The following is a 27,376-nucleotide window of genomic DNA, read 5'->3' on the forward strand; positions in this document are numbered from 1 at the left end:
GGGAGTGACTGCTACCACTGTCCTTGAGCACACAGGTTCCACGCCACTGGGTCTGGCATTTCTGGGCAGCTGGAGACCAAGTTTTCTGTAGATTTGGCAATTTCAAAGTGTTGGTGGCAGATTCTAGTTTCCAGGACCCATCTTGCTGACCGAGGGAGGACACAGCTGTGCAGGGCTGCTTGTCCTGCAGCTGGGTGTGGCCTTAGGTGAGTGGAGCTGGTTCTGTGGCTTTGGGGGTCTTGGTACTGTGGGCTACAAAGGCAGTGGGCATGGCTTACCCTGAAGGTTGTGGATGGAGTGAGTCTGGGGCATCAGTGGGCATCTAAACTAACTGAAAGCCCTCCAGAAAGGGGAGACTGGGCACAGGGTCTTAGTGGCCATCAGCATTAGTCACCCAGCATAGGGAAATGCGGTGTGGCCCTCCCTGCCCCAGAAGAGGTGCTGTGGGGAAGGGTGTGGGTTGGGGAGGCCAGTGGAGTCCTTGACAGGACAGCGAGCCTTGCAGTTTGTTGTGGGAGGTGTCTAGGATGGGTTCCCAGAAAACGACTGGAGTGGTTCTCTGTCTCCCTAAGAGGCAAGGCAGGCCCTGTGTAGGGGCCTCAGACTGGTCCACACGGGCCACATCAGTACACAAGTGGCAAGGCACCCAGGGAGGGACAGCCAATTGTGTAGGTGGCAGAGCCCCTTCCTGCCCTGAAGAAGTCTTGTGCCCACGTGGGCCTGTGCCGCTCCTGAGCGCAGACACCCTGGCTGGCCCCAACTCCAGGTGACTCTCAGGAGCCTCAGGGAGTCTTCAGGCAGAGTCGGCCCCACACATCCTCCTCCAGCTGCACGTCACCTCCCTGATTCCATCCTACAGTGCGCCAGGGAAGTGCTTTGGCGTGGGGTGTGGAGGGTGGGGGGTGGCTAGTGAGGGGTGAGAGTGGAGGAGACAGCACGAAATCCAGGTGGCAGGACCAGCCTGGGTGCCTGAGGAAGCGTGAGGGCCAGAGGCCTGGGCCTGGAGCACAGGGCCTTCTGAGTGAGGCGAGAGCCTGGGGATCTGAGCAGGCATCAGGGCCTGGCCTGAGACCCAAGGTGGCCAGAACCCCAGGCCACAATGGCAGAGCTTAGCCACCAGACCATTGGGGCTGGGCCAAAACTGGCCAGGCAGAAAGGCTACTGGCCTTCCACCCCCAGCCAGATGCTGTAGTGACAGGGAACCACTTTCCGTGTCCAACCACACCTGTCCTGGGCCAGGGTCTGGCAAGGAGCCGCTCCTGGGATGGTACGTGGACAGGAACAGGCACATGGGCTGTGGCCAGGGCCACCAGCCTGGGAAGCCCCGAGATTGCTCAGCAGGGCTGTCCATGGGTCTTAAATGTTCTGGAAGCCACATTGAAAGGGGATGCTGTCAGGCGGCTTTGATAATGTCTTCAACTGTGTACTTGGAACAGTAAATTTTAACACATTATCAGCATGAAAATTAGCAGTGAGATGTTTTACATTCTTTCATTTTTCTTTCTTTTGTCTTGAGTCCTGGGAAACTGGCATATAGGTATGACCTTGGCTCCACTCCATGTGTCTCAGAGCCACAGCTATCAGAAGGGCATGAGGCCCCAAGTGGTTCTCCATGCCTGCTGCTTCCTGGCCAGTGGGGAGGTCCGCTGTGCTCAGAGCCCAGTGTGGCCTTGCCTAGCCAGGCCCCAGGCCCCAGCAGTAACAAACCAGAGCACACCTGTTTCTAAATCTCCCTCCCTGTCTCAGTGGACGAAACTCAGACCTGCCCAGGTGATTCGGCCAGCAGCTGGACATCACTTCCACTTTTCGTGCCCACACAGTGAGCAGAGTTCTGCTTTCTCTTTATAAGTCTCCATAACTGGACTTCACTGAAGTGTAATGAACAGGACACCCAAGTGTGAGGAACACAGCAGGGTAGTGCTCAGAGAGAAACATTTTAAGTGCCATTGATGTCAGGAGAGGTGTGAAGTCAGAGCCTGAGGTTCCACTTCCAGAGTCCAGCAAAATCTGACACAGTGGCACACACTTCTGATCCCAGGAACTCAGGAAGCCAAGACATGAGCATGCCAAAGTCCAGACCCGCCTGGGTAGCTTCAAGAGATCCTGCCTCAGAAAATCAGGGCTGGCAGTGCAGCTCAGTGGTAGAGTGTGTGCGAAGCATGTGGGAGGCCTTAGGTTAGTCCCCAGTACCAAAGAAAAAGAATAAAGCCAGAGTGACATCTTTGAAAATGTCAGCAAACTTGAAAAATCCCTATAGGTTACCCAAGAAAAAGGAACACAGATGGACATTCGATATGATGTCAGAGACATTGACCAGACAAGCTCCTCCACAAACGGGTGACCTGAACAAGGCCTCCTGAGGTGTTCTTGGCCCGTTTGCTCTGGACATCACGAGTTGCGCTGGACATTAACGAGTTGGTGACAACTCGTTAAGCCCCACCACAACCCAGGCCGCCTGGGGACTTTCCCAGGGTTAACTCTGAGCTCTCGGCTGCTCCAAGATCCAAGCCCAGACAACCTGTGTGGTTTCGAGCCCTCGGACCTGCAGACTGCTTCCACTGCCAGCCTGTCTGCAGGCCCTGGGGTCCTCCCAGCAGCCCACCTGAGCAGGCACTGCCCTGTGAAAGGCTTTCTGGAAGGCTCCCACTACTCTCAGGTGAAGTCTAGCCTCCTGGATATGCCAGGTCTGCCTGTGGACTCTGCGCCTTTCTGGTTTCCCTTCCAGGATCCCCCCCACCCGGGCCTGGCCATGCAACTCCTGCTCAGCTGTCCTTCTGCTGCATGGCTGCCTGTGCTGGGGTTCTGCTTGCTGAAGGCCCTTGGTCGGGGCAGGTGGAGCCTGGCCTCAAGTGCCTGCTGCTGCTCCTGGACAGTGTGCCTCCAGGGAACTGGTTCTGTAGCCCTGGGCTGGTCCTCGGTTTCCCCAACTGTGATGTTGGGTCACAAGGGCCCTTCCTCTGGTGTCAAGAGGATTGTGACCAGGCCCATGTGGCCCTTAGCTGGCCCTGGGCAGTGCCCATCACGAGGATAGGGTGCCTACCCTCTGGGAAGCCAGTCTGCAGCACCCTCCTGCCCTGCCTACCTGCGGCTTCATGTGCCTCAGGTGCTAAGAAGAGGGTGGGCCCTCAGCCTTGTGCTGTCCCCTGCCTGGAAAACACTATCTAAGTCCTGCCGCCCCCAGCCCACCATGAGCTGGGGTGGCCGGTCTCTGGAGTGCTGGCGCTGCCCAGCATGCAGCCTGGGCTCTGCACTTGACGGGGCCCTGGGCCTCAGTCCCCTCACCTGTGAAGTGGCATATTCATAACAGCATGTTTGTCTTCGGGTTGTTGAGATGACAGGTGGAAGATGCTGTGTGTGTGGCCACTGTCACACGGACTCTGTAACTCCTTCCTCTGGCACCGCCTGGCTTTGAGGCCTGGACCCCAGGGGCTTGTCTCTGTCCTTGTTGGCTGACACAGGTGCCTCATACTGCACAGAGGCTCTGATGCTGAGGCCTAGGCTGGCCATTGTGGTGAGCAGCAGGCTGGCTTGATTGTGCTGGAGCTCCCCCCGACAGCCCCACAGGACCTGAGTCAGTCCAGGGACAGATGGCCCTGAGGGTGGGGTAGCACCTGGGCCTGTAGGTGCCAGGCCTCCCCTGCTCCCTGCAGCCTCTGAAGAGTGAGGCTGCGTGGGCATGGCACCCTCCTCACCACAGCCGGGCCAACCTGGACAGTATTCCCTTAGCTCGCCACTTGAAGCTTCTTTATCAGTCTGTTCTAGGCTCTGGGTGCCAAATTCTAACTGGGAAGACAGACAGCAGGACAGAGGATAGCTGCACGTGATGGCTGCTGGGCAGGGCACTCTGAGCAAGCAAGTGTGGGGCCGGCAAGGCTGAGGGGCCTCGCAGAGGGTAGCCCATGCGCTTTAGCAAGGCAGAGGTGCCTACTGACTGGCACCTGCAGGGAACGCCAGGACAGCCCAAGAGGCTGCTTTGCATTTGGGAGCTATTGTGGCCATTCAGGAGGGAGGTGGTGGTGGCTTAGACAGATCATCAGTCCATCAGGTAGAGGGGAATACTACCCAAGCAAGACACAGCCCAGTAGACCCAGGACATGATGGGCCCAGACAGGGCCCAGAGATCCTGCTCCAGGCTGGTGGCATGTACCAGCCTGAGTCCAAACGTTGCTCTGTGGGTGAGACATGACAGCTGCCTCCCATCCTCCCCAGACACAGCACTGCAGACACATTCTCATGCTCACACACGGCTGTGCCACCAGAGTTTGCCAGGGACATGTCCCCTATGATAGAATTCCTCGTGTCATGTACTGTCCATCTCCATCCACCTGTCCACTCATCTGCTCATCCACCCCTCCACCCGTTCACATATGCATGCATCCACTCATCTGCCCATCCCTGTTTCTATGCATCTGTCCGTTCACTCACCCACCTGTCCACTTATCTGTCTGTCCACTTATCCGTCTATCCACCTGTCCACATACCACCCATCCACCTACCAATCACCCACCTGTCCACTCATCCATCCATCCCCCTATCTACCCACTCACCTGTCCACACATATACCCATCCACTCACCCACCCATCCACTCACCTGCCTGTCCACATATCCACTGACCACTCGTTACCTGTCCACATACTCACCTGTCTACTCATCCACCTATCCACATGTCCAGACATCTACCTAACCACTCATCTTTCCACTCACCTGCCTGTCCACCCATCTGTCTACTTATCCACCTGTTCACTCACCCACTCATCCGTACCCCCACCTGTCCACACACTGCCCATCTGCACTACCGTCTGCCCCCATCTCCCTACCCCTCGGAATCCCAGCAGAGGTGGGGAAGCTGCAGGGGGTGCTTCTCAGGAACAGCAGCTCACATCCTGACTCGGCACTCTCTGAGGACCCCTGGCTGTCTCCAGACACCACCAAGACCCTCTTCTCTGTGCCAGGCTGGCGGCTCTGCCTGCTGGGCTCTGGCAGGCTGCTGTTAAGAGGGACGCCATTAAGCAGTCTGTGAGCTTCGTGCAGCTGTGGCAAAGTCCCTAAGATGGTCAGCTAAGGGGGACAGGTTTCAGTCCGTGTCCCTTGACTCTGTGGCTTTGGCCTGTGGCAGCACAGTACATCCCAGCAGAGGAAGACTGCTCACCTTGTGGTGGCAGGAAGTGAGGACGGACAGGAAGGGTCCCATGGTTCCTGCAGGGCACACCCCCATGACCAGACCTTGGCATACTAGGCCACCCCCGCCCCTGGGCTCCCACACCTCCCTCAGCACCACAGGCTGGCCACTGTGCTGCCAGCACCTGCCTGAGGATGCAGGGTCAGATTGGCCCAGTCCCACTTCCCTCCAGAAGGACCTGGGAATGCGTGCAGTCCAGGAGGGCTTCTGGAACTGGTACCCTGTGCTGACCTGAGAAGCTGTGGGCCAGTGGGAGGGACCTTTGCTGGCACCAGGGCTAGGAGGTGCTGCCTCCCCTCAGCAGGGTGTGCTAAGCCCAGGATGTGGCCTGAAGCAGTGGGTGGGCCTCCATGCCAAGGTGATACCACACCCCTCAGCCCAACCCCAGCCGACTGGGCCATGTGCAGGAGCACCCCATGGCTGCAAGGCAGTCTGTGGAGTGGTGGGGTGGTTGGGTCCCCTGGGCAGCCCCAGAGGTGCCCAGTCCCTTCTGGGGCTGGGCTTGCCTCCTCTGGCCCTCCCCAGGGAACATGTGCTGCCCCGTCCCTACAGAAACAGTCTCCACCCCAGCACTATGTGCAGTGTGTGGGCACTGCGAGTGTCAAGTGGGTTGCCAGCAGGCCCCTTCCTGGATGGGCACACTGAGGCTGGCCCCACACAGGGCAGGCTTGAGCAGAGTGAGCACTGCACTCTCCAGGCCGGAGGGACTGTGGGCATGTGTGGAGAGGACCATGGACAGGGCCCAGCACAGTGGGGCTTGCAGCCACGCCTGGGGCCTTCCACAGCTGGACAGCAGCCCTGGGAGGACACAGGTGGGGGTCCTCAGAGGACCTGTGACCAGATGGGGGCAAGGGCCACCTGGGCCAGCATCACCTGCACTGAGTGTGCCCTCTCCAGGGACTCAGTACCCTGCGTGGGCACACTGACCTCAGGGTCACTGGGAGCTTGGGCAGGTCCCCAGGCTGTGACTCCAGGGGTCAGATCCCTGGAGGGCCCTGGAGCAGGCTGCCTGCAGCAGGGCTGAGAGCCAAGTGCCCCAGCATGTGGGGGCAGGGCTGCATCCCCAGGAGTAGTCCCCAGGAGCAGCTGGGGAGGGGTGCAGCTTGCAACCAGTGCCCACAGTAGAGCAGCTGGTGAGTCTTCTCTGCCTTGGCTCAACAGGTTCCTGTTTCCTGCTTGGACAGAGGCCCAGCCCAGCAGCCGGGCAGCCCCACCCTCACCCTCAACACTAGGGGCAGGCTGCCCCACCCCTGCTCCCAGGCCTGCAAGTGCAGACTGGGTGGGCCACTTGCCGGCTCCTTCTACTGGAGCCTGAGTGTCTCCTGGGTGATCTCACCAGGGCTGTCAGGCACAGCTGTGCAGGTGGCACACTGCACTGTAGTGTGTTTCTGCTCCATCTGCACAAGGGGCTCTGGGGGCTGTTGGAACGTGTTCCCACTGCAGGGCACACCAGAGCGTAAAGGCTGAGTCAGTGACGTTCACAATCTTTGTGGGCTCCCTGGGCACACACATGGCAGGACACGTCCCTGTGTGTGCTCATCTGTGTGTTGGGGGCTTGTGACTTCTGCCTGTTCTAGGGTCGCTGCTGAGCCCTCCCTCCTGTGCCCTTCTGAGCAGCAGGGTTTCTCGAGGCCCCAGTCCTGGGCAGCCCAGCTGCACAGGGCCCCAGCCGCCTGAGTAGAACCCTCTTTCCTGACTGGGGAGGGAGAACTCAGGCCAATGGGCAGATGCTTCCTCAAGAGCAGCCTGAGCTGGGGACCGGGAAGGGCCAGGAAAGGCCTCTGCTGCAGAAGCCTCCACTCTGCTCTTGAAGAGGGCTGTCTCCCAGCCTGCCTGGAGTGTTCAGGAAGTCTGCGTGTGCTGAACTGCCTGGCTGGGCTCACATAGCAAAGGCAGGTGCCCCTGCAGCCCCTCCCGCCAGGCTGGCTCATACCACACAGCGTGGGCCTGGCCCTGGTCCTGCCAGGGGAGAGTCAGCGCCCCTCCCATCCCAGGAGCTGGTGGGGTCTGGCACGGCCTCCTCCCCAAGCCCAAAGGTGTCCACTGAGGCCCTGGCTGGGTCTGGGGGCCATGTATGTGGGTTGCCCTGAGGCACACCCTGTTGCCCTGGCTGGCAGCGAGTTCAGATGAATGACACCAGCAGATTTGGTGCAGGTCCCCACTGGCCTGCTAGGTTTCCTGTGCCTCCACGTGCTGCACTGCCTGCGGCCACAGGGGCAGTAGGACACAGCCTGGGCCTCCACTGCCCCGTGAGCTCTGGGCTGGGATGTGGCTGGGGGCTAGGGCGTCACAGGGAGGCATGTTGGTGTCACTGGGCAGGAGTGGAGGCCATGGAGCAGTGCTGGCCAGTCTGTCTAGAGTCCCTGGTGTGCCCCTCACTCCCTCCATGCTCCCCCAGTACCCTTCCACGCCTCCCCAACTTCCCACACACCTGCATACCCAAGCCAGGGGCTGCTCCTGCGGGCCCTGCCAGGCCGGGCACCCTAGACCTCATGAAGGCTCAGGGCTGGGCTCCTGGAGCTCCAGTGCTGGCCAGCAGGGACCCAGGGTGCATGCTGCCAGCCTGGGAGCAGCCTGAGCACAACTGAGGTGGACAGAGTAATGCAGACCTGCAGAAATAGGTTCCCAGGCTCGTGGGCGCTGCGCCTGGCCCTTCCCGCCCCTCTGCCCTCGCTGCCCACTCGTTCCCTCTGAACCTCCAGAGAAGCTGCAGACATCGTGGCCCTTCACACACAGAGGTTCCCAGGTCCAGGGCCCTCAGACCCCTGCGGAGGGCTGGGAGGCCCCGTTGAGGGCCCCACCTGGTCACCGCCTCAGGGTGGGGAGCAGGGCTGAGTCAGAGCTTGCCGTGCCAGAGCCAGGGTGGGCACAAGGCTGAGGTCAGGCTCCCTGCAGGTCCCTCCTTCCCTGTGTGGGGCTGGATGAGGCCAAGCTTAAGGCCCCACCTGGGCAGGGCCACAGAACTGGCAGGGATCTGAGGCCTGGGAAGGGGCTCAGAAACCCCAGAGGGATGACAGAGGCCGGGGCTCCCCCATGTGCAGAGCAGCAGGAGCTTAGTGCCCCATCTGGTAGGGAAGGCCTCCCTCGCCTGACTGAGGGTGGGTCCTGAGGGAGAGCCCCTCTGCTGGGCGGAAGGGGCCAGCTGTCCAGTGCTGAGGCTGTGTCTGAGGCCATGTCCTGTCCACATCCAGACCTCCTGGGTTGCTGAGGTCTCTGCCCAGTGGCCAGCAGACCTGGCCGGCTTTGTCCTCAAGTGTGTGGACCCAGCCGCTGCCCTGGAACCTCTCTCCTGGACCAGCAGTGGTCTGTCATGATGACCGTGTGTCAGAAGAATGTGGTGAGCAGAGCCCAGCCCGGCCAGCCACAGGCCTTGGGGAACAGCCCTTCTGGACCCTCCTTCCGCTGTTCTTGTCCCTCAGCACTGTGTGCTCAGCCCCTGCCACTGGGGATTGAGCCCTCTGACAGCCGCATCCCCAGCCCTTTTCATAGTTTTTATTTTGGAACAGCATCTCACTAATTGCCCAGGCTGGCCTTGAACTCAGGTCCTCCTGCCTCAGCCTCCTGAGCCACTGTTCCTAGCCACGCCGTCCTTTATAGTTACTGGAGGTGTTCCTTCGTAGGCTTAGGGTGGGGACACATCTGTCTTAGTTTCTGCCTAGAACGTAGGAACTCTGAAGGCTGGCTGGGTGGGCAGATGGAGGGACGAACAGACTGCTGGTCAGGTGGTTGGCTGGTTGGGTTTTGATCAGCTGGGTAAGTGGATGGGTGGGTAGATCGCTGGTTGGACGATTTGTTGGTTGGTTGGCTGGCCCGCTGGTTGGTTGGCTGGCTGTGAACCAGGACTGGCTCTGCCTCTTGGTGTTGGCATCATCAGGCACACTGGCAGGGCCCTGGGGTAGGTCTCCGGCCAACATGTGTGCGTGACTTGGCCAAGTCTGCCCCAGTGGCCAGGGGCAGTGGGGGCCAGGCGGGCAGGCAGGCAAGCGAGCACATTGTCTTGAAGGACCCGCACACGTCCTGCAAGCTGGCTGGCCGTGACCTCAGCATGTTCACGAGGACAGCTGGGGATGTGCCAGAGACTGTGAGCAGGCCTGGAGGCTGAGCCCTGGTGTGAGTAGGCATCCTGCCATGGCCCTCGCCCATGTGCCCTGTGGCGTCGCCTCCAGAGATAGAGTACCTAGCGTTGGCTGTGGCTCCATCCCCTGTGGACTTGCCCCTTAGGGCCGTGGTGGTCATCTGTGGAAAGGGGATGAATGTTCTTTCCCCTCAGGGAAGCCAGGGCAAGCAGGGCAGGGCCACAGGGCCTTCGCCTGACCTGGGCCTCGTGTGCTGGTGTGGTGGCGAGGCCAGTCAGTGGGTCTTGCAGATGGCACACTGAGGCACAGAGTGGCCCAAAGGCACATGGCCAGGGAGGCACTGTGCTGACTATGGGCACTGGATGTGGGAGTCCTGGGGCTTCCTGACCAGCTTCTTGCTTGGCCAGGGACAGGATGTGGGCAGGGACCCCAAGGATGCCCTGAGTCAGCAGCTCAAGAAGTAGGATGGAGCCCATGAGGGGTTAGGTGTGCTCTGTCCCATCTTCTCCTGGTGCAGGTCACCACGGGCTTCAGGGTCTGCAGGCTCTGCCCTCTGCTGTTCTCCACAGACCCCATACCCTCAGCTCAGGAGGAAGTATCTCCCCTGACCAGCCCCAGCAACCAGGGAGGTCCCTGGGCTGTGGCGTGGGTCCCAAGTCAGATGCAGAAGCAGGAGGGCCTGGGACAAATGAGCTCAGGTGTGTGTTTGCCTGAGACTGTCTCTCCCTGTCCCCAGATGAAGGTTGCTGTGTCCAGAGGGGGTGACCACAACAGTGATGACGACAATATTCTTGAAGCCAGCAGCTCCCGGCAGAGCAGTCCCCAGGACCAGCTCAGCGACGTGAGTGCCCTGGCACCACCCGGTTCCCGGTTCCTGGGGCTCTGGTCTGGCTGCAGGCAGTTGGGGGTTTGCTCTAGAAGCATGACTTACTCCGTAGGATGTCCCCACGAGAGGGACTGTGGGTGGGACTATTAGGAATACCAAATTCACCACTCCAGTACCCACATGGCCACCAGCATGACCCCAAGGTTCCAGAGTGTACTCTAGGGATGAACTGGAGGCCAGGTGCCCCACGCTGAGTGGTTGGTGGGGCTGAGCCTCCGACAGATCCCAACAAGAGTCCTGAGGTGTGTCATAGGCACTGCAAGGCTGGCCTGACTAGGAATGACCCTCCAGCATCCCAGAGGGCTGGACCCGGGGCTGTAAGTCCCTGGGGGTGGCCAGCTGAAGTTCATGGGGAAGGGACCCGGTGCTGGCTCAGGGATGGCACAGCCCTGGTGGCTCAGGTCCTTAGGCTTGTGGCTCAGGCTGGGATTCCACTAGTGGTGGGGCTTGAACCCCAGCCAGGGCCTGGGGAGGGGGCGGGCACCCCTCCCCTAGTTCTAAAGTGGCCCCAGGTGGCAGGCCCCCCTCCCCCAGGACTGAATGAAGTGGGGCCTGGGTGCCTGCAGGCACTGGGGGAGGCACAATGGCCAGGCTCCCTGTCTTGCTGCCTGGAGATGTGGAAATAGGCTGGCAATTGTCTGGGGCCCAGGGCTGCCCCAGTTAGCCCTCCTCTAGCTGCCTGCCAGCCAGAGTGGAGACAGTTCTGCCTGCACCTAAGAGCTCAGGAGCCACATAGGCCCCCACCCCTTAGCTGCCGGTCAGGGCTGTTGGGAAGAGGAGGACACCTCCTCCCCACTCCGCAGGGGGGCCAGATGGGTCTGAGGGAAGAGGGAGGGGTTGCTACTAAGCGGGCTGCCCTCTCCCTCTGGTCCTCCTCCACACCCACCCCAGCCCTCCAGCCTTCCTGCCATGACCTCTACCGTGCCCCAGGGTCAGCAAGGACACCCACTGCTTAGTCCTGGTGGGGCACAGTACCCACCCATCCAGCAGGGTGTGCTGCTTCTAGAACCGCCCCTGCAGTGTCTCTTGCCCAGAACTACCCAGCACTCAGCTCCGTCCTGCCTTCTGTAGCCAAGTCCTTGAGGCCCTGTCCCGGAGGGTGTGTGGGCCTGTCTCCAGCTGGGGTGGTAGGCACTGGGAGGAGGTGCTGTGGTCCACTACTGATCATCCTTTCTTCCTCTGCAGAGCTCAGCGCAGGCCGCGTCTGGGAGAGGCTACTCCGTAAGTCTCCAGGCCCCTCCACCCTGCTGAGTGGCCCTTGCCACAGAGCCCGCCCCCAGCACACCTGCCCAGCAGCTCCCACAGCCAGGCTCCACCATCCTGGGATCTGCTTCTGGCCGTGACCTTGGGGGGGGGTGGAGGGTGCACATGCCCTGGGGCCATGATTCACAGGGATGTGCCACTTGGGGACACCCACGAGGCGCTGCATGCAGGGCCTCTGCCAGGAGCCACAGGGTGCTCAGCCCACATGGGCACAGCAGGCATAGCCTCAGGTGCCTGAGCACAGATGGGCACAGGGACTCATCCTGGAGCTGGTGCCACCTATGGCCAGTACAGAGGAGGGGGACTGGGGCCCTGGGAAAGTGCACCGTGCATTTGCGAGCGCCGTCCAGTGACATCCTGTGCCGATGGGTGTTTTGGGCCAACACCTGGCCCCACCAGATCTGCTGCTCCAGGCTCCCTCAGAGCAGCCCCTGCACCCTCCTGGCAACCCTTCCTTTTCCCTCAATGTCAGGAGGAAGGTAGATAGTATGAAGCCCAGATCTCCATAAAAGCCATCTCTGCAATCCACAACCCCATCCCTGTGGCCACAGTGACCCCGGGTATGTGTTTCACCTAGTAATTACTCAGTGGGGCCAAGCACAGAGAGCGCCACAGCTCCCTGCTGGGCTTCCGCGGGACCTGGAAAGGACAGGAGTGAGCAGGCCGTGACCATTGCTTCCACACCAAAGCTCCAGTGAGCAGGCCATGGCCTGTGTATTCCCACATGCCACAGCTCCAGTGAGCAGGCTGTAGCCAGCGTGACCCAGGTGCCTCAGCTCCAGTGAGCAGGGCATAGTCAGCAGTGGTCAGGGCTATGCCAGACACACCAAGCCTGCTGTTGTGGTGGCAGGTCCCACAGTTGCTGCAGGCTGTTGTGTAGGTTGGAGAAGCTGAGAACTGGGCTTCTCCGGGACAGGCAAGGTGGCTGGATGTGGAGTCGGCCATCTCATGTCTGAGGCACTTGGCAGAGGAAGTGTGGATCTGAGTCCCACCACCACACCCCAGATTTCCAGGGAGTTGGGGTTCTCATGGGCAGGAAGAGTGCTGGGTGCCTGGGCCAAGCCCCTGAGGTGGAGGCGCCGTGTCCCTATGAGCACCACAGAGGTCCTGCCAGTGGCCACAGCTGGGGCGAGGACAGGTCCTGTGCTCAGGGAGGTGCCCTGCCTGGAGGCCAAGGCTTCCAGGCCAGCTGTGGCCCTGGGGTGGCCGGTCTCTTCCTGCCCCAGCCACTGGCTGCTCCTCTGCTTCTAGATCCCTGCTTGTCTCCCAGGCTCCTCCCCAGATGCTGCCTGGTTGGTGGTTCTGGAGAGCCTGTGACTGACTTGCCAGCTGCCCCAGCACAGCCCCCACAGCTGCTATAGGAGTGACAGATGGTGGCAGGACAGGCGTCATTCTCCTCCAAGCAGCAGCCCAGGCGGCCCTAGGTCTGCAGATGGTCCTCTGGGTGACGGAAGCCCTGGTGCATGCAGACGGGCCCTAGGTGTGCAGGCCTGTGTGTTCAACCCCGACAGGGCCCTGCTGTTTGTAGGTGGCCTGGTGCAGAGCACAGGTGGTCAGTCCTGGCCCTGCAGGCTTTCGTCACACCAGTGAGCCTCTCGTCTAGTCGGCATGGGGGTCAGACACCAGGCAGACAGTGGGGCCAGGCCCGTCTTCAGAGGCTGAGGAGCTGCAGCCACCTGGGTGGCCTGTGTGCAGCAGAGGGGCTGGAGCAGCAGGGGCCGGTGGGAGCTGCAAGATTCCGTGAGCCCAGGGTGGGCCCCAGGGGCCTCAGACCTGTGCCCTCGGGTTGGCTGGCTCATGTCTGTGTGCAGCTCACCTGGGGCCCTCGGTACACCTGTGTGTTGGCGAATGACTGCCATGTGCCTGCGGGCGTGGCCTGCCTCACCTGCAAGTGTCAGGAGAGCCCCAAGGGGCAACTGTGGGCACATATCGGGCCTGTGTCTGCATGTGGGTGTACAGGCGAGCTCTGGGCCTCTCCAGCAGCTTGGAGCCCACTAACAAGGAGCACACACATGGCCTGTCCCTCCTCAGGGCATCCCTGTCCCAGGTGGCAGGGATGTTTGTCAGCTGACCTGATTTCCTAGACCCTTTTCTAAGTGGGCTAATTCTGCAAAGACCTTGTCCCCAGCAAGTCCCCTGTTACTGCTCACCCTCAGTGGCTTGTGTCCCAAAAGCAGGCCCCACCTCCTGCATAAACCATCAGATCTTTGTTAATGCCATGAAATTAGTTAGAAAGCAATCTTCCTAATTTAGCTGCTTGCATCCAAGGCTGAGGGGGTCTGCTTCCTACAGAGCAGGGTTGGGCTCCCTTTGTAAAGGGGAAAGGCCCTGTGGACACCTGCAGCTGCTCCTGCAGAGGCCCCTGGGTGGAGGTGACCAGGACAGAGAGGAGGAGGCAGAACAGCTGCAGGTGGTCCTTGCTGTGACCGCCAACCTGTGAGGTGGGCACTTGGTTCTAGCCCACTCTTTTCCTCCAGAGAAGCTCAGGGCCTGGAGCCAAGACCTCTACCGCCCTCCAGCCGGAGCCCTCCACCCGGAAGCTCTGCCCAAAGCCACCCAGGGCCCTCATCATGGTCAGGAAGGAGCTGACACCTTGTGCCCTCCCCTCCTCTGTCCCTAAGAGTGCCACTAAGACCTCTATGGTCCCCACCACCTGCCCTCCTCGTGGCTAGAGCATGACTTGTGGCCCCCAGACAGAAGAAAACCAGCCAGTGTTTGTCCAGTGTCTCCTGTGGCCAGTCTCTGTGACTGGAAGTGTGCACAGAGATGGTTGCCAAGCTCAGGAGAAGCTGCCCTGTTGAGGTGGTGAACAGGGTGGCCGGGAGGTCCAGGCCTCGCTTAGAGAGTACCAGAGGGCTGGAACTCCAGCACAGCATGCAGAGGGGGGCCCAGGCATGCTAAGGGGCATCACAAGGGGGTGAGGTCCCAAGTAGCTAGCAGGGCCCAGGGGTGGACCGAGAGGGGGCAGAGGCCAGGCCAGGTGAAGCTGTGACTGATGCAGCATGGGGGACCCATGCTGAAGGTGGGAAGAGGAAGCACTTCCGGCCTCATCTGGGGCTGGGCAGCCAGAAAGGAGGGCCAGCCCAAGGCTAGGGCAAAGTCTGACAGGCAGGTTCATGGTGTCATCACACAACCCCTGGGTCACTTCTGAGGCAGGTCATGACGTCACCACACGGCTCTGGGCCACCCCCAAGCAGCTATGACTGTACAAATGCAATGAAAGCACATCACGTCCCCAGGAGTCAGGAGAGCCCCTGCCCCTCATGACTTCTGTGCACAGAGTCTTGAGGCCAGCTGCTGGAGGGGTGGCCAGTGCAGGAGCAGCAGCATCCTCCTGTGCCTGTTCTGCCTCCTGTCGTCCACCCCTGTGCCCGGAGAGTGACCTAGGCTCTACACCAGGTGCCAGGGGCACCACAGACCAACCACGGAAGGCCCTGCCCTCTGGGCCTGCTCTCCCCAGGGCAGAGGGCAAAAAAGCTGGCCTTTTAGGAGGAACCACCCAAGCCTGGGCTGTGCCAAAGGAGACAGAGCAGGGTCCCTGCCGTAGCCACAGGTGAAACTGGCGAGGCCTCTGGACAAGGGCATCTCTGAGGTCAGGGAACCCCAAGGAAGTGGGTGCTGATGGTAAGGAACTGGGAAGGCGGGGAGCAGGGGCTCCTGCAGCCCTGTCCATGCCATGCACAGGGCTAGATGAGGGCGGGAGGACTGGCGGGCTCCCTTGGTGCAGGCCAAGGCTGGCCTGCTCCAGCACCAGCATAGCGGCAGGAGGGGAGGCAGCCTGCAGAACCTGGGAAGGGTCTGTCTCCCTGAGCCGCAGGCTGTGGCAAGGACCTGGGGGCCGAGTGTGGTTTGGGAGAGCACTGGTTCTCAAGAACGCCCCAGCTCTCCATTGCCCTTTCCATCCCTTCCTCAGTGCTTCATCTCATAGTGCAGATGTGGAAACAGAACAGAACTCAGTATCATGCACTGGTGCTCCCCCCAGAAGGCCAAGCCCTGTGAGCGAGGGTGTCCTCACTCTGCCCCCAGAAACAGGAAATGACCCTTCAGACTGCCTGGCAGCCCCCTCCACCCTGTATCCCATGCCAGAGGACTCCTTCCCGCCCACAGTTTAGCCAGCAAATCATTCTTCTGTGGCATAGAGTGAGGTGGCAGCCAGTCGGGGGTGGGGCCAGCAGTGCTGGGGTGGCCTGGGCATGTGCCTGGCCCCTGGATAGGCCCTCCATGGGCTGAGAGCCTCCCCTGGGTCTGCTGCAGGGTAGCCCACCTCTGAGAGTTAGAGAGACCAAGGTAGCTGCCGCTGCCCTCGGAGCCTAGATCCAGTGGCCTGGTGGCCCCAGAGAGCGCTCTCCTATGCCCTCCTCTTGCCCCTGCTGACTCGCTGGTGCCCACAGTTTCCTGTCTGCTGCTCTGGGGCAGGTGTCCTGAATATACGCCACCCAGTGGCCTCCACATAGTCCAGAAGCAGGTCATGGCCAGAGGCCTCTTGCCCTGCTTCCCCAGCATGGATAGCACACAGGGCAGAACAAGCCTGGCTTCAGAACCTAGCCGTGGCCCTTCACTCACTGGGCCAGGAACCCCCACCTTCCCCCTTCCTTCCTGGGGTTCCAGTGGCTTCCTGTCCTCACCAGGTGGCCAGTCCTGCCCCTGACCACAAGTCCTGAACCATGTGAGCTGCAGGATCAGGTCCAGTCCAACCGAGCACTTGAGGCCCCCAGATTCCTTGGCCTGCCCTCTCCCCGCTGCACACCCCCAATGAGCCCTAGGACTTGTGCGGGGCCAGATACAGGAGGGGTGTCAGAGACCCGGCCAGTGGTCGTCCTTGGTGAGGGTGCCTGCGGGCAGGAAGCCCACTGGAGTTTGGGAGGCGCTGGAGGCCTGGCTGTGCTGCCCCACGCAGTGGGGATCAGTGTTGGGAACTCCTCTTTGAGCCTGCGTATGGATCAGTGACTCATAGGCAGTGGGCACTAGAGTCGGGCATGTGAGGTCTCCCTTTGGTGCACTCAGAAAGGTCAGCTCCCGGGAGCAGAGCATCCCTTATCATTCCAGCTCTGTCTCTCTGTCCCCTGGCCCAGCTGGGACAGGCAAAGGCTCTGAGGTATGCAGGGCGGATGCCTGGCAGGCTGCGGCGGGCCCTGCGCTCCAGGCCGGCGCGGAGGTCTGCAACACCTGCCTTTCTGTCCACGGCATCCAAGGGAAAGGCAGGAGGGGGATGCTGGGGTCTGTCAGAGAGCAGAGGGGCAGGGGGTCACTAGGCTTGGTGGCACTGCAGAGGTGGAGGGCGGGGCCTTCCCAAGAAAGCAGGCCAGGCCCAGTGGAGCTGTGGTCAGTGAGGCTATCAGGCTAGGGTCCAGAGGCAAGGTGGGTGATGCTGGGAGATGGGGGTGCACAAGGGGCAGTGGATTGTGCCTGTGGCCGGGTCACCCTTGGCTGTATGGTGGAGGCCCAGGACCTATAGCCAGCAGCAGAAGGGAGGTGTGTGCCTGGTGGAAGGCCAGAGAGGGACCAGGCCGGGTGCCCACTTACCCTCCCAGGGGCCTCTAGCGCTCACTGCCCAGAGCTCTCCTGGTCTCAGAGCAGAGCTGGGTTTGAGGATCAGCTGACCCCACGCAGGCTGTCGGCCCAGTGGAGGCCACGGACACTCCAGAGTGCTGCCAGCTGCCCTTGTAGGACTTCTTTGTCTCTCCTTCCCCTCAGCTTCTCCCTCCCCTCAGCTTCTCAGTATCTCTTTCTCCCCTCAGCTTCTCCCTCCCCTCAGCTTCTCTCCTCTATCTTTCCCACTTGTCAGCTTCTCCCTCCCTGTATCGCTCTGCTTCATCCTGTGGGTGCTGCTCATTTTTACCCAAGCCTTCCTGGGGTCCATCTGCAGGTCCTTTGGTCACCCTCAGCGTACACCCATCCAGTTCCCACTGTCGGCTCTCATCCCCTCCTGGCCATCAGCTGGGCTCTCCTGGCAGCAGAGCCACCCTGCTAAGCCCACCTGGCCTGTCCCTCTGGTGGCTCTCAGTGGCTGCCTGACTTTCCCAGCTGCCCCCTGCTCCATCACAGGCCCCTCCCCCACCCTGCCAGGAGTCCTCCCCAACTTGTCCCTTCCTTGCTCCTCCTGTAGCACTTCTGCCTCCTGCGTCCTGACTTTGCCCTCTGTAGCCAGAGTCTCTAGAGGACCCCTATACCCAAGGGTCCACCAGCCCAGGGAGGTGGAGGATAGAGATGACCCCAGATGCTAAAGCTGTCTCACAGTCTGGGCAGGACTCTACACAGTACTAAGCTCAGTGTGCTGCCTCCCTGGGATCACCCAACGCCGGCTGCTGGTTTGAGCAGGTGGCTTGGCTGGATGTGCACCACACCCGAGCATGGGGTGTGGTTCCATCTAGCCTGCCTCTGCAGAGGAGAAGCTACAGGTGGCCTTAGGCCACCTGCAACAGAAGGTGGAGGTGGTGACAAGAGGGAAGAGGCAGGAGTAAATGGTGATGGAAGAGATGGTGTGGTAATGAATATAGGATGACAGTGATGGTGGAGGTGGAGGTGATGGTAGAGGTAGAGGTAGTGGTGATGGTGGAGATGGAGGTGGTGGAAGAGGTGGATGTGATGGTGGAGGTGGTAGTGGTGAAGGAGATGGAGATGGAGATTATAGAGGTGGTGATGATGGTGATGGAGGTGATGGTAGAGGTGGAAGTGATGGTAGAGTTGGTGGTGATGGAGGAGGTGGAGGTGATGGTAGAGGTGGTGGTGGTGAAGGAGATGGAGATTATAGAGGTGGTGATGATGGTGATGGAGGTGATGGTAGAGGTGGAAGTGATGGTAGAGTTGGTGGTGATGGAGGAGGTGGAGGTGATGGTAGAGGTGGTGGTGATGATGGTGATGGAGGTGTTGGTAGAAGTGGTGATGGTGGTGGAGGCAATGGAAGTGGTGATGATGGTGGTGGTGGTGAGGAGAATACCATCACACATTAGACTACTGTGTCCAACACTGTTCCAGTGTTTTGTATGTACTCACTCATCTAAGCCACATAACGATAAGCTTTTGTCCCTGTTTTATGGAAACATAAACTGAGACACAGAAAGGGCAAGGGATCTGTCCAAGGCTGCACAGCAGAGGAGGCAGGGTAGCATCAGAGCAGTCTTCTGCTTCAGGGCTCATATCTCTGCCCTTCCCCATGGGCCTGAGGCCTGCCAGGGCAGCCACACCCAGCTCCAGCTCTGTGAAGGTCTGCTCACTTGGGCAGCTCCCAAAGCAGATATGACTGTTCTCGCCCTGCCCTGACCAGTCACCTCACCGGACCTTAACTAGCACAGGTTCACTGTTGGTCGGCAGCAGATGCAGCTTGGTAAGTCTAGGATCCTGGCTGCTGTTCTCTCCTGCCTTCCGGAAGGCTTCCTCCATTATTGCTGGACAGTCTAACAGCCTTCCACAAGTCTCACTGCCTCCTGGCCCAGCCCAGCCCAGCCTCAGGCCCAGAATCCATGAGGAAGCCTGTGGCCGGCTAGGGTCTCTAGTAGGGCTCTGGGGACTGGCAAAGGAACAGAGGACAGGCATGGCGAGTGGTCCTGGTGGATGCTGGTCCTGGCACATCTATGTGGCCCCGTGTAGCAGGCAGGGCAAGCAGGAGCTGATGCTCCTTGCACCCTGGAGGTTTGATGGGATTGCAGTTCGCAACTTCGGTCTCTATGTGGGGATTGAGCAAGTGAAGGTCCCACTGGACGCGCCGCCCCCCCCCCACGCTATAAGATCCACGGGGGCCACAGACAGGACTATGGGGCCTCCCACAGCCACAGGCTCCCCTTCCCACATCACTAGTGTGGCCATGGCCAGGCAGGTTCTGGCCCTCCCCTCCCCACTTTCCTTCTGTTCCCCTGAGCCCTGGAGTCTGGACAGTCCCATCCCCACCACATCCTTGTCCTCTCTCCTGACAAGCTCTGGGCAGTGGTGAGTGGCAGAATCTCTTCCCTGACCAGGGGCCCTGGGCCTGCCTGCAGCCAGCCCACACCTGCCACCCAGGCCAGGGAGGGACCACTGTGCATTCACAGGCTCTGTGCCTTTGTGGGGTATGTGGACGGCTCTTGGCACAAAGCCCCCAGCTAGGGCCCTGGGCGGGCCCAGCTCCATCATGCCTGGGGGCTCCACACAGCCCACTAGGCACACCAGCTCACAGCCTGCAGGTGTGAAGTCTGCCAGTCACAGAAGGCCCCTGAGCCTGTCCCTGCTGCCTGGGGTCCCACCCCCACTCAGAGCTGGCCTTGGAGGTCGCTGGTCCCTAAGCAGAGAGTGGCTGGTGAATCCCAGCTTGCCGCGGCTGCAGTGTTGGGCCTGGGGAGGCTTGCCCTGTCCGCGCCTGGGGAGGCCGCCCGGCGTCAGTACGTCAGCCTGGAGGAGCCTTTCCTTGCTATTCTTTTAGGGGAAACTGTATTATTCTCTAGCTTCTCAGTTCTTCTTATTGAAAATGGAAAACAAAAGATATGTTCTGTGAACTCCCACCTGGCCTGGGCCCCTTCTCAGCCACAGGTGGCCCTGGTCTGGCACTCACACTCCTGCAGGAGGAGCTGGGTGCTGGGGCTGCCTCAGAGTCCCAACTTCAGACCAGGACAGGGAGCGTGGGCCCCAGGCATACCTGGTTTACCTAGACAGCCATGCCCCGAGGGCCCACTGACACCAGGGCCTGTCCCTCCAGGGTGCAGGAGCCTGTGACCACAGCCAGGAATGAAAGCCCTCCTTTGGGATGAGACCCTGGTGTGCATCTCATGCAGTCCCTGTGTCTGTACAGAGGGGTGCTGGTCCCCAGAGCCTTCTCTGTGGGGCTGTGGAGCTGTGGGGCCCAGGGCCCTCAGCTGAGATGTGGCAGGGGACACCCACAGTGCCTGCCACTTGTGCCCCAAGGGGCAAGAAGGTCCTGACCCACCTCTCTCTCTCTCTCTGTCTCTGCAGTGTGACAGCGAGAGTGGCATGGACGACAAGGTAAGCCTCCCCCCACCTCCTCCTGCCCACCCCTACCCACCACCACCCCCAGCCTGGGTGAGAGGCTCGGCACTCAGGGCTGTCCCTGCTGGAGGGTAGCACAGGGCAGTGAGACCTCCCTGGTGGGGCACCAGCCCCACCCAGCCAGATGGGAACTCTGCCCTTGGTGGCTGCCCAGGCTCCACAGAGTGCAGACCCCAGTGGATGCCCACAGACCTGTCTGCACCAGGTACCCTGTGGAGCTCACCAAGGGCAACCTGGGCCAGGTGTGTTTGGGCCAGTCCAGGTCGAGGCCACAGGCTGTCGTGGAAAGCCAGGGGCCAGACAGTCCCCAGGGCAATGTCTGCGTGCTGCACTGACAGGTTCCAGGTCTCTGTGCTGCCCACACTGCAGCACCCCCCCTACAGGCCAGCCCTCTTCGCCATGCTGAGGTCCTGCTGTTGGGCATGTGGTCTGGGGTCAGCACCCCAGAGGAGCCCTGGAGCACTGGCCTCATGCACGGCTCCCTCCTGCCACCACAGCTCTTGGGCTCCGCCTCCCAATATGGCCACTGTTCTGGTCCCACTCATGACATCAGTTTGAGCGCAGGGCCAGAACATCTCTCAGCACCCATATTTAAAACAGGGTCTGCAGGAGGCGCTGGCAGCTGCCCCTCCTGCCCTCCAGGGGAAACAGAGTGCCACCCTGCTCTCCATCTCAGCTCAGCCTGCCAGGACTCCACTGTGTAGCCTGAGGCACACCCAGGGCCACACAGTGGCATGTGGCTCCTCCCCCAATGAATCTGAGCTTTCCTGTGGCCCTGCAGGGAGCACCCACTCCTGCTTTTCAGGGAGGCCTCTGCCCAGAGGGGCTGGCAGCGTCCCGTATATTGGGCTGGACCTCAAGCCAGGTCCTGGAGAGGGAGGGCAGAGTCACCCTGGCTCCACACTGCACCCCAGCCACCCACGCAGGTGACTCTGGGAGTGCCTACAAATGAGGCCCGCCAGCCCTGGCTCCAGGGCAGCTGCTGTGGTGGTAGGAGAACCTGGCAGAGGAGGAGAGGCCTAGAGGGTGGAGGAGCAGCTCCCCTCCCGGCTCGGTGTCCCCCCAACCCAGAGAGCCAGGACTGCAGTGGGCTGGGAGGCACAGCCCCATACCTCTGGCGACATCCGAGGCCTTCAGCGCCTAGAAGGTAGGCACACCTGCTGGTGTGCTGGAGAGCCCCTGGGGAAGGCAAGGTCTTCCTGCTCACCCAGCTGCCCTTCCTGAGCTCCAGGGGGTATTCGGAGGTGCCGTGTCCTCCCAGGACAGATGCCGGGCCTGAACATCTGCAGAGCTGTCCTGCAAGTGGGATAGCAGGGATGGTCTGGGCAAGCTCCGGGCCTTGTTCAGGAGCTACTACCTGGGTCCTCCTGACCATGCAGGGACATCTGCTGACCCAGACCTCACAGCTGTCTCCACAGCAAGGGTGCCCGTTCCTTGGGTGCTGGTCCCTGAGCTTGAGGCCACCATGGGCAAGTCTGGGCTGGATTTGCATCTGCCCAGCTCTGAGTTCCAGGTGGAAGGAATGTCCTCCCTGCTGGGAACAGCTGTGCAGAGTACCTTCCCCTGCTAGAAGGGACAAGTCAAGGGAGGACAACTCCAAGGTGGTGAGTTCCTGCCTTCCTGAGATAGGCCCTTGGTGGAAGCAGGACAGGTCTGGGTGTACAGGAAGGACACCTAAGCCACCCAGACTTGCAGGCCAGTGGAGGCCCTCATGCTTCTTACAGGACTGGCATGGCTGTTTATGTCCCTAGGTACATGGTGGCCCAGAAACAGATGGGTCTTGGGCAGGAGGCAGTGTGACCACAGAGGCTTGGCCTGCTGCTGCCCCTGCAGATGCCCTCTGGGTTCCAGGAAGCCCTGCCTGCAGGAGCAGATGCCTGGCAGAACTAGACGCCCACTTGGACAGGGCAACTGGGGTGGATGGCTGCAGCTCTCCTGGCCACTTTCCTCAGTGGGCACCCTCTCTCCCTAAGCTACCAGGGTCTGACCTCAGTCTGGGCACAAGCTTCTGCCAGCCCCCATCCCTGGGAACTGCCTGGGGCTCTGCCATGGGTCACAACACAGGCATCCCTCCTGGCAGAAGGACAGACAGGCACACAGGAGACCTGTCTTCTCCTTCCCCACCATGCCACCAGCACCCCTCCCTGAACAGCCTTCAGGGCCCCTCTGGCCCTGTCCCATGCCACCCGATTCTGTGCATGATGGCTCTAGCGCTGGGGACACTGTCAGCAGCTCAGGAAAATGGCAGGAAGATGGTTCTGAGAGACTGCGGTTGTCTGGCTGCTTTCTTGTTGGAAAACTACAGGCATGAAATTATGTGGGGCTCACTAGGCAGCCCGAGGGGTTCAGTGTGGCTGTCGGCTGCTGAGAGCTCCTGGCGAGATGGCAGTACTCCTCCTGGCTGCCCTGAGGCCACAGCCCCACACCTCTGGCGACATCCAAGGCTTTCAGTGGACAGCCACTAGGCCGTGTGCTCAGTGCCCCAGCCGTGGCTATAGGCTGGGACCAACAGGTCTTGAAGGGCTCCCAAGGGGAGAGCAGGGATGCTCTGGTGGGTCTCTGTGGGCAGTAGCAGAGGTGGGGCGTGACAGTGGAGTGGGCCTGCAGGTCCCCAGCTTCAGTGGTGCCTGTGGCTGAGGCAGGTGGAAGGCACCACAGGAGGTGAACGTGGCCTGTGAAAGGCTGGTGTGCGGGCGGCCTCACTCTGACCCTGGACCCCAGCAGGAGCTGTGCCAAACTGGGTCCTCTTTGGGCCTATCTTCTTGGTGCTGAAGCAGCATCACATGACCCACCACCAAGGGGTTTGTTCTTGGAAACTGAGCCAGACACCAGGCACTGGGGTGGACAGAGGACGCAGCAGCTGGGCACAGGCCCCTGCAGCATGCACTTCACCCCTGCAGTAGCTGCTTCCACACAGCAACCCCTGGAAGCAGCTTCCAGCTCCTGTTGCACCAGGCCTGCCCAGCCCCGATCTTGAGAGCTCCTTCCTCATAATAGGGACAGAGGGACCAGGGCTGCACTTACCCCAGGGTGCCATCACAGGGTGCCTTGGGTCACAAGTGACAAACCCAACTTTACAGCCTCAGTGGGTCGGGAGAGGTTACAGGACAGGCTGGCTCAGGGTGCCTGGCTCCCAGACCCCTCAGTGTGGCCTCCCTCGGGACACCCACATAGCATCCATTGGAATGGATGTGTCTTTGCTCTTCCCACACGGGCACTGGCAGGGCCCCAGAAGGTGGGTGTGAGGGAGGCCCTGGCACATGAGGGACCAGCTGGGAGCAACAGCACTCCCCAGGATGGGCCCAGGGCCCGCTTTGAGCAGTTGTGGAGCAAGGGTGTCCTGGAGGGGCCTGGGCACACGGCCCTTGGTGAAGAAAAGCAGGCCTAGGGCTGTGTGCCCAGGTGGGGCACACACACTTGGTGCAGGCCCCACCTGACCCTGGCCACTAGGCTCTGGGGCTGCAGACACCCAGGTCAGACCTGAATTTGGACAAGAGGAGAGGCAGAGCAGCAAGGGCTCTGTCCAGGTGGCCGCTGCCCACCCTGCAGCCTCAGCTGAGAGGCAGCCAGGCCTCCCAGACCTGGCCATGTGCTCCTTGGAAAGCCAAGGCCTGTGGCCCCGGGTCCCTCCCACTCAGCCACTTGTCACCTGGTATTTGTCATCTGCTCCCTTCTAGAGGATGCTTTGGGCCATAGCCCCTGCAGACCCTGCCTCCCTCTGGCCCTAAAGTCCTCCTGAGTGGGGATACTGGATCCCAGTGGAGGCTTGCAGGCCTGCTGGGCCCTGAGCGAGCCTCAGATGGGGGTCTTCAGGCTGCAGGGTGGAGGTGAACATCCAGGCCAGCTTTGCTGGGAGTCAGGCAGAAGCTTCGGACATAGACAAGGGGCCCAAGGCTGGCCCTGGGCGACACATGCCCGTCTGGCTGCTGGACCCAAGCACAGTGCCACCCACTGAGTCCAGCCTCTGTCCTCTGATGTGACATCTCTGGTCTGACATATGCTGTCTGACAGGAGCTTCTGGTGCATCCTAAGAGCCCCCTTGTCACCCATCATGGCAAAGAAAACTTGGGGTAGGCTGGAAGTCCCGAAGTCCAGGCTGAGTCCTGCTGCTTTGGCACCCTGGGGGCTCCATGGGCAACATCCTACCTGCCGGCTCTTCAGAGCTGTGGGAGGGGACAGGCCTGGTGGTGGCTGTCCATGGCACAGGTGTGCTGGCCCGTCTCACCTCTCCAGAGGAGCAGGCCTGGCTCCCCGAGAAGCTGAGTGGAACATATATTCCCTCTAGAGCCCCTGCTGGTTTTCCCTGGTGCCAGGCAGCAGCAGGGGCTGGACCATCCCAGCAGCTGGAGTGAGACAGAGGCCTTGTCATAGGCAGGCCCCAGCATGCCCACCACTGCCGTCTGACTGGTCTCCATGGTGGCAACCTGCAGCTGAACGTCCTTGGTCCACAGTCACCTTCCCTGAGGCCAAGGACAGCCCTAGCTGTGGACTCTGACTGTTCTCAGCCCTCTCAGGTTGACTGTGTCCTGAAGGTGACCTTGCACTGCCAGAGACTTTTTGAGCCTGTTTCTTTGCCTGAAACAAGGAAGTAAGATGGCTCCCCCTCGGGGCAGCTGTGAGGCAGGAGGGCCACGTGCTCATCCAGTCTCATACCCTGACCATCCTGCAGCAGTGCCTTATTTTGGACAAGAGCATCTTCCAATGAGGCAGAGTAGATGCTCATCAGTACCCCGTGGCTGCCATTCACAGTGCTCCAGGCTGAGTGCTGTGCCCGTGGGCAGTTCATGCTCTCACATGTCGGGTGCTTCAAGGCCAGGTCCTTCTGCAAGCCCAGAGCAGCCTCCCTGTGTGTTCCAGCTCCTGGTAGCTCAGGCATCCCTGGGCTTATGACCTCCTGGCCGTAGTCTCTGCGCTTCCATGGCTCCTCCCTATATCTGTCCCTTCTCTTGCCAGGACACCCGTCCCTGGAGCAGTGGCCTCCTTCCCTTGACCACATTCAAAGACCCTGTTTCCATATGAGGCCTTGTTCTTGTTCTTCAGAGTGGGCATGGATGGGAACCAACAGGCAACTTGTCTTCATCCTCATGTCCACTTGTGCAGAAGGCCGGGCAGCCCTGGTGGCCCACAGCTTCCGGGCCCTGAGCTCCGACTCCACTGGGCCCTCTCACCCCTCCAAGACCTGCACGGCCTGTCCAGGGGCACTGCTCCCATCTCGTAGTCTGCACTTTCTTCTGCCATTTTGCACAGATCTTGCATTTTCCAGTCCTAAGGAGAGAAGCTGCAGCCAGGGATGTTGGGTGCATCCAGCGGTGTGGTCAGCTCCTTAGCAAGCTCCCAGATGTCAGTCAAAGCCTTGCTCCTCTCCACAGTCACCATCAAGCATAGTTCTGCCCTAGGGGTCTGGTGGCTGCTGCCCTCCCCACAGAGGCCTGGGTAGAACCACATTCCTAGCATGGCTGTGGCCATGCAGGCAGTGTGGTGGGCAGGGGGAAGGCAGGCCACTGAGGCCCTTGCTTCTTCTAGTGTGCAGAGATTGCGCACCCCTCTCAACTCACATGGCCACCTTCACAGGTCTTCACATCCAGCCCCTGCCTCTCCTTGCTGGTGGCCTGTCTCCTGCAGAGCAGCAGCGGCCCAGGGAACAGGCTGGCCTGCTCTGTGCTCCCAGCACCATGCTGGGTTCCCAGGGCACCCAGGCACTGTCAGGCTACATGGGCTGTGGTGCCCCGGACAGTCCCAGGACCCCTATTGTTAACTTAGGGGTAGGGTTTGCGTGTACTGTCTGGCCCTGTGGTCACCATCTGTGGTGGACAACTAGTGTTCTCCATGGCCCTCTCCCTGGCTATCTTAACTCCATTTCCTTCTGATTTCCAACCTTGTCAAACCCTTCATATCACAGCTACTTTCCTTTCTAGACAAAATTAAAGGCAGGCCATGGGTTCTCAGAGCTGACTCCATGCCCCGCGCTTCCCTGGCAGTGCCACTTCCAGAGCCCGGTGCCCAGATGACCTCAAAGGTGATGCTGGGAAGTGGACATCATGACTGTGGCCAGACACTTGATTTTCCCATGGTGGGTGTGTGGATGGGTGAGACCCCAAGGAGCCAGCTATGTTGGTACCTCGACCCTGGGCAAGCAGGCCGGGCTTGTCCTAGAGTCTTAGCTGTGTGACCCTGGAGCCCAAATTGCTGCAAAGGCTGTGGTCCCCTGCCCCATCCAGGGAGCCACACCTGGGCTGCTAGTGCCAGTCTTCTGTGTCCTGGCCTCACCTGTAGGAGGCATAGGTCTTCAAGGGACCCAGAGAGGCAGCTGCTCAGTTAGTACAGAGTGCAGTCCCTGAACTGGGCCCAAAGGATAGCCAGGAAAGACAAAACCAGCTGGGGTGTGTGAGCCTACCTTTCCCTCACCTGCAGGCCTCACCACTGGGGCTCCTCACAGCCCCCTGGAGGCCCAAGCTCCTGCAGCTCTCCCTGAGTTCCAGGGAGGGGCTTGTCCTGGCTGAGCCCTGGGCTCTGCAGCCAGGTGCAGGCTGTTTACTTGTCTGTGTGTGGGATGGCTGTCAGGGTTACAGGGCTGGGGGCTCTCAGGCTTCTATCTCTGCTTAGGCACAGGTTGATTTTTATGGCAGGAGACAGCAGGACTTTGGGAGTGGTTTTGTTTTATTGTTTGGTAAGGAGAGAATGTGCATTTAGGCAATAACTCAAGCAGAAGAAAAGGGCTTAAAATCCCCACCCAGAGGTCTTCGTTGTTGGCAATCTCTTCTGTGCCCTTGGAAATTGTGTGTGTGTGGGGGGGGGGGGGTGCATGTCCAGCCACCTATTGAAAGGGAAATGCTAGCCCAACCTGCACAGGGTTCTGTACCTGGCTCCCACCTTCTGTTGAATGGATGCTCAGAAATAGAAGACTGACCCCCGTCTCCTCGATCTCAAGTCCTGAGCCTGAGCTTGACTCCCAAGGGTCCTGTCCACTCTGTCCAGCACGTCCCTCCCACTTCCCTCTC

At 60.5% G+C, this 27,376-nt stretch overlaps 1 protein-coding gene across 23 annotated transcripts in view; it reads left to right on the forward strand.

The window, feature by feature from the left end:
• The window catches only part of Fbrsl1 (fibrosin like 1), a 61,558-nt gene that overhangs the window by 19,099 nt on the left and 15,083 nt on the right, over window positions 1–27,376 (forward strand). For 17 of the 23 annotated variants that reach the window (XM_078039454.1, XM_078039462.1, XM_078039448.1 and 14 more), the window contains exons 3-5: window positions 9,993–10,097; window positions 11,328–11,363; window positions 20,325–20,354. The exons of 1 other annotated variant lie outside the window; for it this stretch is intronic. In XM_078039454.1, the coding sequence (XP_077895580.1) occupies window positions 9,993–10,097; window positions 11,328–11,363; window positions 20,325–20,354 (171 nt within the window). The remainder of the gene's footprint in view (window positions 1–9,992; window positions 10,098–11,327; window positions 11,364–20,324; window positions 20,355–27,376) is intronic. 5 more of the 23 variants (XM_078039446.1, XM_078039461.1, XM_078039452.1 and 2 more) reach the window with 4 other exon arrangements.

This window comes from Ictidomys tridecemlineatus, chromosome 2, assembly GCF_052094955.1.
Source record: "Ictidomys tridecemlineatus isolate mIctTri1 chromosome 2, mIctTri1.hap1, whole genome shotgun sequence".
Lineage (NCBI taxonomy): Eukaryota > Metazoa > Chordata > Mammalia > Rodentia > Sciuridae > Ictidomys > Ictidomys tridecemlineatus.